Source organism: Drosophila simulans, chromosome 3R, assembly GCF_016746395.2.
Source record: "Drosophila simulans strain w501 chromosome 3R, Prin_Dsim_3.1, whole genome shotgun sequence".
NCBI classification, from domain to species: Eukaryota; Metazoa; Arthropoda; class Insecta; order Diptera; family Drosophilidae; genus Drosophila; species Drosophila simulans.
This window is the reverse complement of record NC_052523.2, coordinates 18,631,642-18,645,633: the sequence shown is the minus strand read 5'-3', so window position 1 is coordinate 18,645,633 and position 13,992 is coordinate 18,631,642. Positions and strand designations below refer to the sequence as shown.

Below are 13,992 nucleotides of genomic sequence, written 5' to 3'. Positions count from 1 at the left end.
TTTGGGTTTTAATTTTTTAAACTTTGAAATATTACGACCAGAAAACCGGTACAGTGTTAATATTAACAGCGCATTAGCAGAGTCTGTAAACGTATTCGAATTCTCCCATCCCTAACATGCGTGCATCGGCGTCTATCGAAATCAGCAAATTTAAAATACAATGTGACTAAGTCAGCTTTTCTCGCCAATCAATTCGAATTAAATTAATCCAATTGAGCCAAAACGCAACAATTAAGCTTGCAACGGATCAGCACTTATGTAATTTTAGAATGCGATTTGCCTGTGCGAAATGCCGACGAGACGAACGATTAAAAAAAAAACGCTGAGTACGCGTAAAAGCTTGAAAAGCTTATTTCAGTTAGCGAGTGCATGTCGCAATTTGTTTATAAACAATTGTTTTAGTTCGCTGACAGTCGTTGCCGCCAAAGGAGCGCCATGTGGTCGCGCAGTAGCAGTTCCAAAAGACAAGTGGCCACCACCGACGGTGACCCCGAAAGGGTTTTGGCGCAGGTCCAGGATCTCAGCGACTGGCTCGTCGCCAATCCGCAGATAAACGGATGCAACACCTTCGAGAACCTGCACTTCTTCCTCCGCACCTCCAAGTTCGATGTGGAGCGGACCAAAAAGAAACTAAAAACGTTCTACCAAATGCGGGCGGAGCGCACCGAATGGTTCGATAATCGCGATCCCCAGTTACCCGAGATCCAGGAGCTACTCAAGCTGGGCGTCTTCCTACCCATCGGTCCGGATGCCGAACAAAGGATGGTGGTGGTCATACGGACAGCAGCCCACGATCCCAAGCTCCACAGCCAGAACAATGTTTTTAAGGTGAGTCAGGGAAATACCAAGATATATGCTTTCATGTACACAGGAAGAAAAAAGTACAAAGATTTTATGAAATGTCTTATACTATATGTAGCTAACGAATTAAACATATTCATGAAGGCGAACTTTTGGTGCTTTCATAAAATATAACTTAAAATTTTAATAATATTCAAATATGATAAGTTTCGTCCACATTTTTGCCTCCATGTACTTATATCTCCGACCTTTGTTTCCCAGACCAGCAAAATGATATTGGACCTGCTGCTAAAGCTCGATCCGGAGACCTGTGCCCGCGGAATGGTGGCTATTCTGGATATGCAGGGCGTTCAACTGGGGCATGCTCTCCAAATGAATCCGAAGCTCATCAAGAGATCCGTAGAAAGCTGGACCGCCTATCCATGCCAGCCCAAGCTATTGGAGTTCACCAACGCCCCGCGTCATGTGAACTTCTTTTTGAACACCTTTAGGTGGGTTGTATGTTATTAGTCAAATAAGATATTACTATATATTATCATTATTTTAGAATATTCATGACGCCTAAGATAAGATCGCGACTTTTCGTGCGTCGCGAAGGAACATCCGTGAGCTGTGATCAGTTGCCAAAGGAACTCGGTGGTCAGGGATTAAGCTATAAGGAGCTGTCTGTGAAGTGGAAGCAGTTGGTCGAGGAGAACGCCGATTTCTATGTGGAACAAGACAAATACAAAAGCAAGCTCAAGTGATTGGGGTTAGTGTGGCGACAGTGATAACAAGGCGATTAGCCGAATGTTATAGATTAGTCGAAAACATTTACAATGCGCAAATGCACAAAGGCGCATATCAGTTGTCATATTTTATTGAAGGGTACTACAAGTACTCCCTAATCCCCACTTAACCATATTTGTATATTATAAGTCATTACGTTAAACCTTTTTAAAAAAGGTTATTTTCATTGTGTTAATCATCATTATTATCTTTTTTTTTTCTTTGCTTAATAAAGTGTCAATACACGATAAACCAAACGAAAAAGAGACGAGTTTATTCATAATATTCTCTTTATTAGTATAAAACGTATCAAAAATGTTTATCAAGTCTACAATTATTATCAGTTATTGGGTGCTGCCGACCGTCGCCTCACATTGCTGGGGTTTGCATTACAAAATCGCTTGATCCGCTGGACCGCGAGCAATTAGCGATAGTTTAATAGTAATAAATACATAGAATACATACAGAAAGAAAAACGATAAACAAGGAAACACGCATAGTTTGTGAACGTAATATTGGTTGTTTCTCGAAAGCGGGAGGTGTTAGTTATAGAAGGCGTGCTGTTGCTCTTGCTGCTTTTGTTTTCTCCTTTACATATACATATAAATATGATTTATACTCCTTAAAGTTACGTTTCACATATAAAAATATAGTAGTTGCTCTGGATCAGCAATTAGCCCGCTATAGTTCGGTTCACATTGCCAATTGGCTGTTTTTTGTTTTCTTTTGTTTAGTGGGAGGCACCCCATGAAGCAATGAACGAAACATAAAAGTATTGGCGGTAACTAACTAAAGCGTAATACACGAGTCTGCCAGAGCGCTTTCATCACAAGTCCAACTGCAAGCGCAGACCACCGCCACCGCCGCCGGAATCGCGCAAATTCGCGGCTCCATGCAGTGATTCCTATATCTGCCGCTCATCCTTAGCCGTCAGCTTGTCGATGAGCTCCTGCAGCGGGGCCAGTTCGCGCCGCTCAATCAGATTGAACTCCTGCACGAAGAAGATGAAGTGCTTGAAGGACGTGTTAAGATGGGCCTCCTCGCCAAGCGTCACCACCTCTGTGAAGTGCTGGTGGTAGATGTGCGCATACACGCGGAACAGACGCTTCAGTATGGTCTTGGCGGAGGAGTGAAAGTTCTTTGGAAACGGCACACCGATCTTGGAGGGAAACAGGGTCTCGTCGTCCAGCTGGTCCTGCACCCAAGTCATCAGATAGTCTATATACTTGGGCGCGCTGCACTTGATGGGCTTCTTTACGGTCAAACCGTCGGCCCAGTGGTACTCGTATTTCGGACCAGCCGACATGATGCCACAGGTCTCCTCGGTGCAGAACTCGGTGATGGTGCCGTACAGCATGTTGATCTGGTTGAAGAAGTCCACGGCTGGAGTGAAGAAGTGACAATGAGCATTGGTTTTCTTTCCCGACTTACACTATACAAGACTCACTGTTAACGGCCACCCACTCGTTGAGATCCTCGCCATCTGGAAGGGCCACTGCGTTGCGCAGGTTTCCGGATCCCAGCGTGGCTGCCGCATGCTTCATGAGATCATATTGGTGTGTGCCTTCCGGGATGTTCTTCTTGGGCTTGAAGGTCTTGCTGGAACGGGAACCGCTGTGGAAAGAGAAAGGCAATAAGTCGCGGTCCCAAACAGCCCCACTCAGTAACACATAATACAGTAAAGTTTCTATAGCTTGAAACGTAAGCAACTTCGTTCAATACGCAATACAAGGTACACCCCTAAAACAAATATTTCGTATTTTTTTACGGTTTTTAAAATTTATTGAGCAAGAATCCAAGATATCTTTGAAAAGCTATTTTTGAAACACCACAGACAAAAATGGGGAAGTTTCACTGTACAGGAGGTTGGGGATATCACCCCAAAAAGGGCAAACAAAGCCGGAAAGTCAGATGTGGGGGCGGGGTGATCCGAGCTTTCTTTGTGCTCGAAAGGATTGCAGTTGCACTACGTTTTGCCCCCCTGAGAACTTACAACAAGAAGTCCATGGCATGCAATTGCTGTGCTCCGCCTTTCACTGGGCCTCCAATGGAATTTTCCTATGCGTAGACTTTTCCGGCGAGTGCCACACCGCTTTTTCGGCTCTCCTGTGTCGTGTCAGCAGCTTTATTCCGCCGATTTTCACACAATTAGCGCCGAATAATAATCGAAGAAAAGTGGCTGGAATTCGCACAGCAGGTTTCTTTCTCTGGTCAACTGGGAAATGGCAATGATGGTATCTGTATCTGGCCTCCAGTTGGTCGGTCTGTAAACTAGTGCCGTAGCCCAACAGCTGATGCGAGCGGTTCCAGGAAGTGTGCCGAGCCAGCTAGTTAGTTCTGTTGTGTTTATAAACGCAAAAAATTTGTTATAAATAAAAATAAAATTGCTTTCACACACAGAGACAGTTGATGAAAGTGCGAGAGGGACAACGCGACAGGTTAACAGGCTATCAACGTGGCCAGCCTGTTAAAATAATTCAGTACGGTACAGCGGTATTTTATCTGGTATGTCCCTAACATTCTGCAACTGGCTCGCTATGGTCACACTTGAAGTTAGCACGTGGAAAAACAACTGTAGCAGCATCGTGGGTGTATAAAAATATATATTTCTTAATTAAATCGGCATATATTCGGCATAGATATGGTAAATATTTAAGTGCAATATTCATATATTTGAATGCTCTCCGGGTTGCCCGTGAAATGAAAATGTTTTCCCTGTGAAAACTAACCTACACACGCGGAGCACCCAAAACCACATGTGTTTGCCACCGCATCAGACTGATAATTTTCCATTTCCCCGCCTCCAGTCGAACCTGTATGTGCTGTACGAGCATGCGGCGGGCTTCTCGCTCTTCTCCGTCAAGGAGTTCGAGGAGGTGTCCATGTTCCTGCCCCAGGTGGAGTCCTCGGTGACGGACCTCGCCAAGTTCAACTCCATTGTTAAGCTGGCTGGATTTGCGCCTTTCAAGACGGCCATTGCCGCACTGGAGAACATCAATGCCATTTCCGAGGGCATTGTGCCGCAGGATCTGCTCTCCTTCTTGGATGACTTCTTCGCCAAGCTGAAGAAGAAGAAGTGCACCTTGGGTATTGCGGATGCCAAGCTGGGAGCTGCCATCACCGAGGCCATTGGCGTCCAGTGCAGTCACTTTGGAGTGGTTCCTGAGATCCTGCGCGGCGTGCGATTCCACTTCGCTAAGTTGGTCAAGGGTAAGTTAGCTGCTTTGCAAGGAAAATCCTCTTTGTCTAACTAAATCCTCCTCCATCCGCTCCAGGATTCACCGACAAGTCCGCTGGCGTTGCTCAGCTGGGTCTGGGCCACAGCTACTCGCGTGCCAAGGTCAAGTTCAATGTTCATCGTTCCGACAACATGATCATCCAGTCGATTGCACTGCTGGATCAGCTGGATAAGGACGTGAATACCTTCTCCATGCGGATACGCGAGTGGTACTCGTATCACTTCCCAGAACTGGTCAAAATCGTTCCCGACAACTACATGTTCGCCAAGGCGGCTAAGTTCATCAAGGATCGCAAGAACCTCACGCAAGACCAGCTGGAGGATCTTGAGAAGATCGTCATGGACTCCGCCAAGGCTCAGGCTATCATTGATGCCGCCAAGATGTCCATGGGCATGGACATCTCCATTGTGGATCTGATGAACATTGAGCTGTTCGCCGAGCGCGTTGTCAAGCTCTCCGAGTACCGAAAGAAACTGTCTACCTACTTGCACAACAAGATGAACTTGGTGGCGCCCAATCTACAGTCTTTGATTGGTGACCAGGTCGGTGCCCGCCTGATATCGCATGCCGGCAGCTTGACCAATCTGGCCAAGTACCCAGCATCTACAGTACAAATCCTGGGTGCCGAGAAGGCGCTCTTCCGTGCTCTAAAGACCCGCTCCAATACGCCCAAGTATGGTCTTATCTATCATTCTTCGTTCATTGGTCGAGCTGGCCTGAAGAACAAGGGTCGCATCTCTCGCTTCCTGGCCAACAAGTGCTCCATCGCGTCGCGTATCGATTGCTTCCTGGAGCAGCCGACTAGCGTATTTGGCGAAACTCTTAAGCAACAGGTCGAAGATCGCCTCAAGTTCTACGAGTCCGGCGATGTGCCGCGCAAGAACATTGAGGTAATGAAGGAGGCCATCGAGGCAGCTGGCCAAGAGGCGGCAGTCACTGCACAGTCCGAGAAGAAGAAGAAAAAGAAGAAGCGGGCGGCTGATGACGAGGGCGAGACGAATGGCGCCAGCAATGGAAACGGAGCAGCCGCCGAGGCGGAGAATGGCAATGGCAACGATGATGGAGAGCCAAAGAAGAAGAAGAAAAAGAAGAACAAAAACAAGGAAGCGGTGGAGGCGTAAATGTCTCTGTTACATTCAACTTAGTTTAAGTCCACACAATTATCTTTTACTTACATTCTTCTTTTGTATTTCCTTTGACCCTGATGGATCGCATTTCAAATAATAATAAACATATACTTTGGAGGGTATTCCCACCGGAATTTTATGAGTTTGCGTTTTAAATCAATATGTTAGTCTCATAATTATTGGTTTCAATTGTTTTATATTTCATATTTGCTTTACATTCAATTTATATACAGACACATCGTAACGTTAACTATTGCTAAAATTGTTTGATTTCATTACGTGTAGTACTTTGTTTAACAATTTCAATGTTGGATCGCTCAGCCGTCCGTCCGCGCGTTGTGCTAACAAATCCGTTCAGTACAACCATTATTCAACTACTCTGTGTATTGCATTTGATGACGACTTTCAAATTCCGAGTGGACGATCAGGACGGATGTGGAATTAATGGGTTTGATCCGGAAAATTGCATCGGGGGTAAATTGTTTAACAACGAATTTAGCAACAAATTGCACGTGTCGCAAACTTTGTACAGCAAGGGGAAAGGAAAACGTAAATAATATATAGAACTGACAAGTTTAGCGATCGTGGAAATGTGAATGTGAGAGTGGACATTTTGGGTAGTAGGTTCAAGGCGGATTGGGTTAAATTAGGCTAAAAAATATCATTGAAACAAGTCGAATGCCGACGAGCTATTATTGTTATTATTGCTGTGATTCTGCTGCTGCTGGAACGCTCCAAAGTTGGCAAATGCTGATTGGTTTTGTGGAATGCTTTGTTGCGGTGCCGGAGCCCCAAAAATGTTCGGACTGGTCATTGGCGACAGTCCAGGGAATCCGCCACCCGTCTGCACATTCAGTGGCGCCTTTGCCGGACTGTTGGTCTTCAGGGCATTCATCGAAGGGGCCGGAGCACTGGGCTTGCCCGACTTGCTCATCAGCAGGTTGTCCAGGTCAATGTTCATCTTGCCGCCCTTCAGGTCGCCCGACCAGGTGGCACCCACAGCGGTGGACTGAGCACTGGCAGCGGCGGGGACTGCGCCCCCGTTGGTATTATTGTTATTATTGGTCACCGACATGGGCTGGAGCAGATTATTGCCCGTGACGGCGGCAATGGGAGGCATCATATTGTCTGAAAAAAAAAACAAAAGCAATAATAATGTTATTCGGGGTTTCACTTTTCCTTTTCATTTTGGTTTCACAAAAAAAGCTGTTTTGAATGTGTGGCTTCGATAGAATTGCGAATGCGGCTACTTAGTGATCGGCTAATGAGGTGGTCACTACTCGGAAGCGTTTGCGCAGCAAATCAAGTGCAATTACAGAAGGAAAGAATAGGTTCGTATCTGTTATGTGGCTATTGCCGTTTTGGATTGGTTTACCTAATGAGTCCGCGGCTGCGGAGGCCGCACAATGCCCGGAATATTGAGAAATGCTTTTCAATTCACCATTATTAAGTACATATGTATGTATATATTTGAGAAATAATATTGGATCCAATGTGTGTGTGGTTTGCAATACAAATATGCAGTAGGAGAAAAACAAATAAACAAAAGAAAGTAGTTTAAATGAAGTAAATCCATATATGTATACCTGCAATACAATGGCATCGAGGGCGAGAGATAATTAAACAATAATTCCTCGAACTATTATCTTATTTCTAGCAAATACATATCTCTCTTTCGAGTCTATTATTAGTGTTTTACAATAATAAGAAAATGTTTAAGGACACAGCGTTCACGTTTGTATGAGAATTGATGTAAAGTATGAAGTAATCTTATATTTAATCATATATATTAGTTCGGAAATATTAAAGATTACGACTCTGAATATTTTGGTAAATAATTGTTCGTTTTTCCGTAACAAGAAATATGCTTATTGTATTTTAAATACAGTTTTAATATTTTAAATCTCTTAACACTCTATATGCTGCTTTCAAAACTTGTTGATCGCCACATTAGGCAGCCTGTTGCATGGCGGCTGTGTCAAAGAGTTTGTAGCAGGTGTCCAGAATGCTTTGGGCCAGCTCACGACACTCCTCCGAAGTCTCTCCGCCCACCAAAGGCGATCTTATGAAGTCATTCAGCCAGCGCTGCAGTTCGTTCAACGACTCCGCAAAGTGCTGGGCCAGCACATGAGCTGGTGTGGTGACCAAGGCGATTCCTATTAGCTGCAGTGTGGCCGCTCGGACGCGAGCTTCGGCGTTGAAACGCACAAAGGCGCACAGGTCAAAGATCTCGCGGGTCATCGCCGGCAGCAGTGGACAGTTCTGGGAGCACATGACCAGCACGGACAGGGTGTGTAGCAGGTTAACAAGCAACTGGGTGTCGATGTCGTGAGAAATGTTTTCGTATTTTACGTAAAGCATCTGCCGGGTGCGCTGTCCCCGCACCAAACTGAAGAAAAATGTACCGGCAACGGGGTGAAATGGATTAGCCTTCTCCGTTCGATCTCCAGCTTTGGGCTTGCTGAAATATCTCTTCGTCTTAGCCCGCAGCCGGTCGCGGATGATCCTTTGCGCAGCGGCCAGACGAGCGGCCGGACTCTCCTCCTCCTGCTGAAATTCGAACTTTCGGGGCTGCTTGGCTGCCGGTGGTACAACATCCAGAATTTCCATCTCATCCTGCTTGTTTTCATCGCCAGAAAGTTCTTTCGCCGTTGCTGCCAGTACCTGAAGCATCAGAATACGGACACTGGCCGAATAGCAGGAGTTATCCGTGTGGAACTGGCGGCATAAGTACTCGGCACAGGGACCAGGATGAGCCACACAAATAGCCACGCAACACTTAAATTGCGTACGTTCGAATTGCTCATAGTAGAACTGCATTTCCATGACCAAGAAAAGTTTTAGCAGATCCAAGGCCAACTGAGTATCATGCTTGGCCAGCTGGCCCCGTATAAGTTGCTCCGCTGTGCCCATGGCTCCTTCGAACACCTGATAATTCTCCACTTTTTCTCGAAGCAGGTGTAGTAAGTCGATGACGAATTTGGGACGCTGATCAATGGTGGTGGTTGTATCGTTGGTCATGTCGTAGGGTTTCAAATCATCATCGTCTTCATCCAGTGGCTCGTCGTCATCCGAGTCCAGCTGCATGTTTACATTCTGATTTTTGGGAGCGGGCTTCGTTTTTATTTCAATATTCGGCTTCTGCGGCTCCTTCTGCTCTGAAGTACTCATAAAGTCACTGAGATGTAGTTCTAATTGCTTAAGCTGATCCTCACAAGGCTTCTCATCTAGCTCAGTTTTGCTCGGGCTTTCAAACTGACCCAGTTCATCAAATTCTTCGAAGATGTGCCAATGGAATGTATCCTTAAATGAATCGTAGTCGAATCGTAGGCGATCATCCTCCTTCACATCAGGCAAAGCAATAAAATTGAAAATTAGCTCCACGGTCTTCATTCCTACATGACGCTGCAGTGCATCTGGGGACTGCAGATGGTTGCTGAGTCCATCGTGGAGCTGACGCTTGATGTTTAAATCCGTTTCAAGATTCCTACAGAGGCATTTTCCCGCCAACACAAGCAATTTGGATATAGCCAAGTGCTCTTGGCTGCCCAGTTTCTGCAAGGAAATGCGCTTGGACCAGATTCCAAGCAACTGATTCAAAAGAATCTGCAGTTGAGCAGGAGCTACGGCGTTAAGATAACTAGCCAATGTTATAAGCTGCTTATTATCCACGGGTGTGCGTTGAAGAGGCAACTTCTGGAGCAGGCAATGATTCCAATGAGGTGTCTCCAAGGTAGCAGCACCTATAAGAACGTACAGGTTCAATCCCGCAGAAAGGGCCGATTGTGCCGTTTTTAGGCAAGCAGCGGGATCCAATTCTCTTAATATGATATGCACTACTTTTCTTCCTCTGGGAGCCACCGCGTAGTCCTTAAGTACTCTTAGGATGCTTTCCAAAGTTGGACCATCGTAAATCAGGTTTATAGCCTGTGACAAAAGCCAGGAGTACGGTTCCAAATCAAAGTATTCCCCATTATCATCGCACTGTAGGACAAAGTGCAAGGATTTCAGCCACTGGCGCAGCAGGAGTTTCTGATAAGAAACTGGAGCAAACGTCTCCGGCAATCTTCTTCCTAGTCGATTGGCCACCTGGGCTGGCAGACTGATAAGCAATTGAAAGAACGCTTTCACTTGGGCATCCAGCTCCTCCACTTTTCTTTCCGGCATAACTTTGATAGTCCTCGCAAAGCGCTGCATCAAGGACGCTCTCTGGCGGGAGATGTGCAGCAAGGCGATTGAAATTAGGCTCTCATCCTTAACCATGTTTTCCAGAAAGGAACTAATTGTATTGGGAAACTTATCCAATCTAGTCTGAAGCGACTCAAAGGCAACCGATACATAATTAAAGCTGTGATCCAGTTTAAAAATGTTAAGGACTTCGACATCCTGCGATGGCTCTGGCCAATCCTGGCTGAATAGCTCTGTCAATTGATTCAGCAATGCGGCATACTCTCCATGGGCAAGACAACTCCAGTCGCACGTCAGACGATCGAGGCCAACCAACTGCTCTGGTGTGGTAAATCCGGGCAGTGCATTTGAGTTATGCAGTTCACCCAGAATGGCTGCCACTTGGGCAACGGCTGAAGCGCTCTGGACCTGCATTAAATCGCGCAGCTGCTTCTGAGCCTTGGAAAAAGCCAGACGCACTGCCTCAGGTGGTGGCTGTGGGGAAGCCGACGACATCGAATCATTACTGGATGCCAACTGCTCTTCAACAGCTACGAGAGAGAACGAGAAGAGAACGAGTGCATCCGATTGGAAAATGTTGCCGTTTATATGTGGGAGGATGAGATAGTGTATCTTTGTGTGGGCTGTGGAGCTCGAGGTAGAGATAACTGCTCTAGTCAAGCTCGGAAGGCGCACCTTCATGCAGCGATACCTAAATATATCATGAATTGACTAAGGCCAAGGCAATTACTCTAATCTTAAACCTACTTCAAATTTAAGACTATGTTAAGCTACAAGAATCAAACTACAACTCACCCATGGGCATGCTTTGGTGAATGGACAGATCGCCCAGGCCTGCCAGGAGATCTGTAGCCGTTGTGGCTGCTGCCGTCGAGGTGGGAGCTGAATTAAACAGGTCAAACGAATCGTTCGCCGGCGTGGCAGTCTTCAGCAAATTACCGTCCAGCGCAGAGGTCGAGGTTGTCGAGCCTTGGAAAGCCGCAAAGTCGGCGAACTCATCGTTCGCAGCCGGAATCAGGCCCGTTGATGGTGGCTCGCTGATCGTCGATCCCGCTGAGGGCTGCCCGAAAGCAGCGGCGAAGTCGCCGAATTCCTGCTGGCTAGCATCGCTGGCGCGCGGATTGAAGTCATCATCGTCATCCACAATCACGGCAGCACTGTTTAGCGTCTTCTCCTGCCCCGGCGGTGGCGAGCAGGTCTTGAACAGATCGTCCAGCAGATCGTTGTTATTGCTTTGCGTATTATTGTTTGCCTTGGAAGCAGACGGCGATGGCGAAGCGCCGCCCATCAAGTCCACGCTGGTGGGAGTGTCACGGTGAGTTGGCGAGTGGATGCCAGCAGCACCGCCAGGAGCTGGCTTTCCAAAGTTTGCTGCCGCCCCCAGATCGATCTTCTTCTGGGACAGCGCTGGCTTGGCAGAAGCCGTTGAAGTGGGCTGTTTGGAGACAGGGGAACTGACGGTCTTCGAACGAATGTTCATGTTGAGGCTGGAAGGTTTGGCCTCGCTGGCCACTTCGGCGGGACTCGCACGGTCATTGTATCGATAGTTACGTCTGCGGGGAGAAGAGAAGATTAGGATATAAAGCTGGTTAACTGGCAAAGTGAACACTTGCCTTGGACTGGGTGAGTCGCTGTCGGATCCTTCTCGCTCTCCATCGTAGTGAGTATCATCATCCTCATACCGATCCTTGTCGGCGCTTTTGTCGGAGTCTGAAGAAATATCATGAATATCAAACAATATTTGAATTAAAATCATTAAAAAAACTGCTAGCTTACACCAATTGTCTCCACGACTAGAGCGGTAATCGCCATCATTGTAGCCTCCGCTACCACCGCCGCCTCCTCCAGAGCCACCACTATAGCCGCTGTAGCCACCGCTTCGCATGCCCATGGCGTCGCTGCTCATGCCGATGTACTTGTCCTTGTTCTTCTTCGCCTTTTTGCGCTCCTCGCGCAAACGATCATCGTCCTGAATAAAGTCTATAAGCTCTCGTACCTTATGCCTAACATTAATACCCTGATCCTTGCCACCCTCGTCGGTGAACGTATAGTTCTCCAGCGAGCGCAGATCGTAGATGTGCTCCCGAGAGGAGGTTACCACTCGCTCAGAGCCGTTTCGCACCAAATAGTTTAGCAGAAGGAGGCTCTGTAAGTAAATATATATACGTTAGCTCTATATTTATTAGTTTTAACTGAAAACTTTACCTTGTAGGTGCGTCGCCAGTTGGTTTTATTGTCCTGCAGCATGCGCTTCCACAGCATAGACATCACCTCCGGGAATGTTTCGTATGAGAAGGTGGAGTAAGCCAATTCCTGCATGAGGGGTCCTGTAGGCCCCCACGGATCATCGTTGGTAGCTTCCCGCACCTTGCCCTCCGTTTCCGTGTAATTCATCACGACATTGGTGCTGCAAGTGGGAAGACAATCATTATTTTATTATAAAGTAACTATAAACCATTTTACGGTGTTCCTCGTAGAACTTTTGTACATATGCAAGTAATCAGAGCTTGTTTTCTTAAATAATGGCTATTTAGGTAAGTATAGAAATAAGTAAATAAGGCATATTGACTGGGACATTGAATAGATAATCAAATAGATAGAGGTCCAGTTAATCAGAACTGGTATTTTTAAGTAAACGGTGTGTGACGATACGGATTTACAATGCCCAGTCGCAGATAACTAAGTAATACGCATGGCTTGGTTACGACGTTGATAGACGTTCGAAACGTGATGGAAGAGGGCCAATTGTCGCAAATGGGCCAGCTAGGTGTTCCTTATCAGTTCGAGATAAGCCCTAGGAAAAGTGTACCCGCGCACTTAACCTAATGAGTTCGGTGCTGGCTATCGAGGCACCATTGCCTTCCCATTATTTATTCGAACTATGGGCTCTTTTTTAGAAACAACTACCCCATAAAAGGCGCAGGTGAAAGGGGACACCCATAATTAATAATTCGAGGGGGAAACAGAAACACCCATTTCACTGGAAAGCCTGGAAGTGGAGCTGTTAACACAGGTGAAAACATTTTGTTTTATTTGGGCAGTCGAAAGCAAACAAATTGTTTCTTGATAAAGCCCCACACACACACAAAGACGCATATACACATGGATATCCATATCGGAATGCGGCTGTGTTGGTAAAGCTCGCTTGGAATGGAGAACAACCTTGAAAGCAGTTAAAAACGTGAACCTAATCCAGCACCCCGATGCACTTCATCCATAAGTAAGATATCCTCATGAATTATTAGGGATTTCGGCATGACATAGAGCTTTTGAAATCCTTGAGGAGTTGGGGGCGTGGCGGGAAATCAGGGAACTTGGGGCGTGGGAGTCTTTACATTCACTTCGGCGTTAAGGGAATGTTATACACACATCCCATTATATATACGTATGGATATATCCTATATATTCCTGATCACTTACACCTTGTCCGCCAATTCGCGCACTTTCCACATGCTGATGAACTTATCCACCATTTTGAGGCTATCGAATGCTACGGAATTTTTCACACAATCTCGTCGAAAAGTGGCTGGAAAATCCAACTACAACAAGACGTCGAACTCGTTTTCGCTTGGCGTGCCGTTTTCTGACTGTTTCGCAGCTGACGATTTGCACTTTTGCATGGAAACTGCGCACCTGTCTCGCACCCGCGCTTTCCGCAAACAAAAATGTAAAAATTTAAACGAAAATTGTAAAACAAAATCACAGCAGCTAATATTTGGTGAGCTGTCGTGTCCAGTGTTGCAAACAGTGTTGCCAACTCTCACTGTTCAAGTGTAGCTATAACCGATAAATAGCTGTAGCCGTTATTAATCAAAATTTACTTTATATGTTTCTGGTTTAAATAGTTCAATAAAACATTAGTTTTCTTA

The 13,992-nt window shown here is 46.2% G+C and overlaps 4 protein-coding genes across 6 annotated transcripts; 2 read left to right on the top strand and 2 right to left on the bottom strand.

The window, feature by feature from the left end:
* The first annotated feature begins 373 nt into the window (after window positions 1-373).
* LOC6729097 (retinol-binding protein pinta) lies at window positions 374-1,833 on the top strand. Its single transcript, XM_002104382.4, has 3 exons — window positions 374-828; window positions 1,063-1,292; window positions 1,349-1,833. Exons 1-3 carry the CDS (start codon window positions 436-438, stop codon window positions 1,545-1,547), a joined length of 822 nt encoding a protein of 273 aa, XP_002104418.1. The 5' UTR covers window positions 374-435; the 3' UTR covers window positions 1,548-1,833.
* An 8-nt stretch (window positions 1,834-1,841) lies between these two features.
* LOC6729096 (MOB kinase activator-like 1) lies at window positions 1,842-4,013 on the bottom strand. The gene is made up of 3 exons (XM_002104381.4): window positions 3,563-4,013; window positions 3,017-3,183; window positions 1,842-2,952 (listed from the first exon to the last, which is right to left on the bottom strand). The coding sequence occupies exons 1-3, from the start codon at window positions 3,574-3,576 to the stop codon at window positions 2,474-2,476; spliced, it is 660 nt and encodes a 219-aa protein (XP_002104417.1). The 5' UTR covers window positions 3,577-4,013; the 3' UTR covers window positions 1,842-2,473.
* Window positions 4,014-4,066: 53 nt separating this feature from the next.
* LOC6729095 (nucleolar protein 56) lies at window positions 4,067-6,074 on the top strand. Its single transcript, XM_002104380.4, has 3 exons — window positions 4,067-4,213; window positions 4,377-4,779; window positions 4,845-6,074. Exons 1-3 carry the CDS (start codon window positions 4,211-4,213, stop codon window positions 5,927-5,929), a joined length of 1,491 nt encoding a protein of 496 aa, XP_002104416.1. The 5' UTR covers window positions 4,067-4,210; the 3' UTR covers window positions 5,930-6,074.
* Window positions 6,075-6,111: 37 nt separating this feature from the next.
* LOC6729093 (clathrin interactor 1) lies at window positions 6,112-13,914 on the bottom strand. 3 transcript variants are annotated; one of them, XM_039294795.1, is made up of 7 exons: window positions 13,544-13,911; window positions 12,329-12,530; window positions 11,900-12,269; window positions 11,737-11,833; window positions 10,919-11,676; window positions 7,311-7,363; window positions 6,923-7,063 (listed from the first exon to the last, which is right to left on the bottom strand). In XM_039294795.1, exons 1-6 carry the CDS (start codon window positions 13,594-13,596, stop codon window positions 7,311-7,313), a joined length of 1,533 nt encoding a protein of 510 aa, XP_039150729.1. In that variant the 5' UTR covers window positions 13,597-13,911; the 3' UTR covers window positions 6,923-7,063. The 3 variants fall into 3 exon arrangements, with proteins under 3 accessions (XP_016035744.1, XP_039150729.1, XP_016035745.1); XM_016177274.3 differs by lacking the exon at window positions 7,311-7,363 and having other exon boundaries at window positions 6,112-7,063; XM_016177275.3 differs by lacking the exons at window positions 6,923-7,063; window positions 7,311-7,363 and adding an exon at window positions 7,372-10,653 and having other exon boundaries at window positions 13,544-13,914.
* Window positions 13,915-13,992: the final 78 nt, after the last annotated feature.

Coding starts and splice junctions, on each gene's coding strand:
- LOC6729097 (XM_002104382.4), top strand. CDS start 436: ATGTGGTCGCGCAGTAGCAGTTCCAAAAGACAAGTGGCCACCACCGAC. Junction 829..1,062: donor GCCAGAACAATGTTTTTAAG/GTGAGTCAGGGA, acceptor TTTGTTTCCCAG/ACCAGCAAAATGATATTGGA. Junction 1,293..1,348: donor TTCTTTTTGAACACCTTTAG/GTGGGTTGTATG, acceptor TCATTATTTTAG/AATATTCATGACGCCTAAGA.
- LOC6729096 (XM_002104381.4), bottom strand. Junction 2,953..3,016: donor CGAGTGGGTGGCCGTTAACA/GTGAGTCTTGTA, acceptor TCTTCACTCCAG/CCGTGGACTTCTTCAACCAG.
- LOC6729095 (XM_002104380.4), top strand. Junction 4,780..4,844: donor CTTCGCTAAGTTGGTCAAGG/GTAAGTTAGCTG, acceptor CATCCGCTCCAG/GATTCACCGACAAGTCCGCT.
- LOC6729093 (XM_016177275.3), bottom strand. CDS start 13,596: ATGGTGGATAAGTTCATCAGCATGTGGAAAGTGCGCGAATTGGCGGAC. Junction 11,834..11,899: donor TAGTCGTGGAGACAATTGGT/GTAAGCTAGCAG, acceptor ATATTTCTTCAG/ACTCCGACAAAAGCGCCGAC. Junction 11,677..11,736: donor AGCGACTCACCCAGTCCAAG/GCAAGTGTTCAC, acceptor TTCTCCCCGCAG/ACGTAACTATCGATACAATG.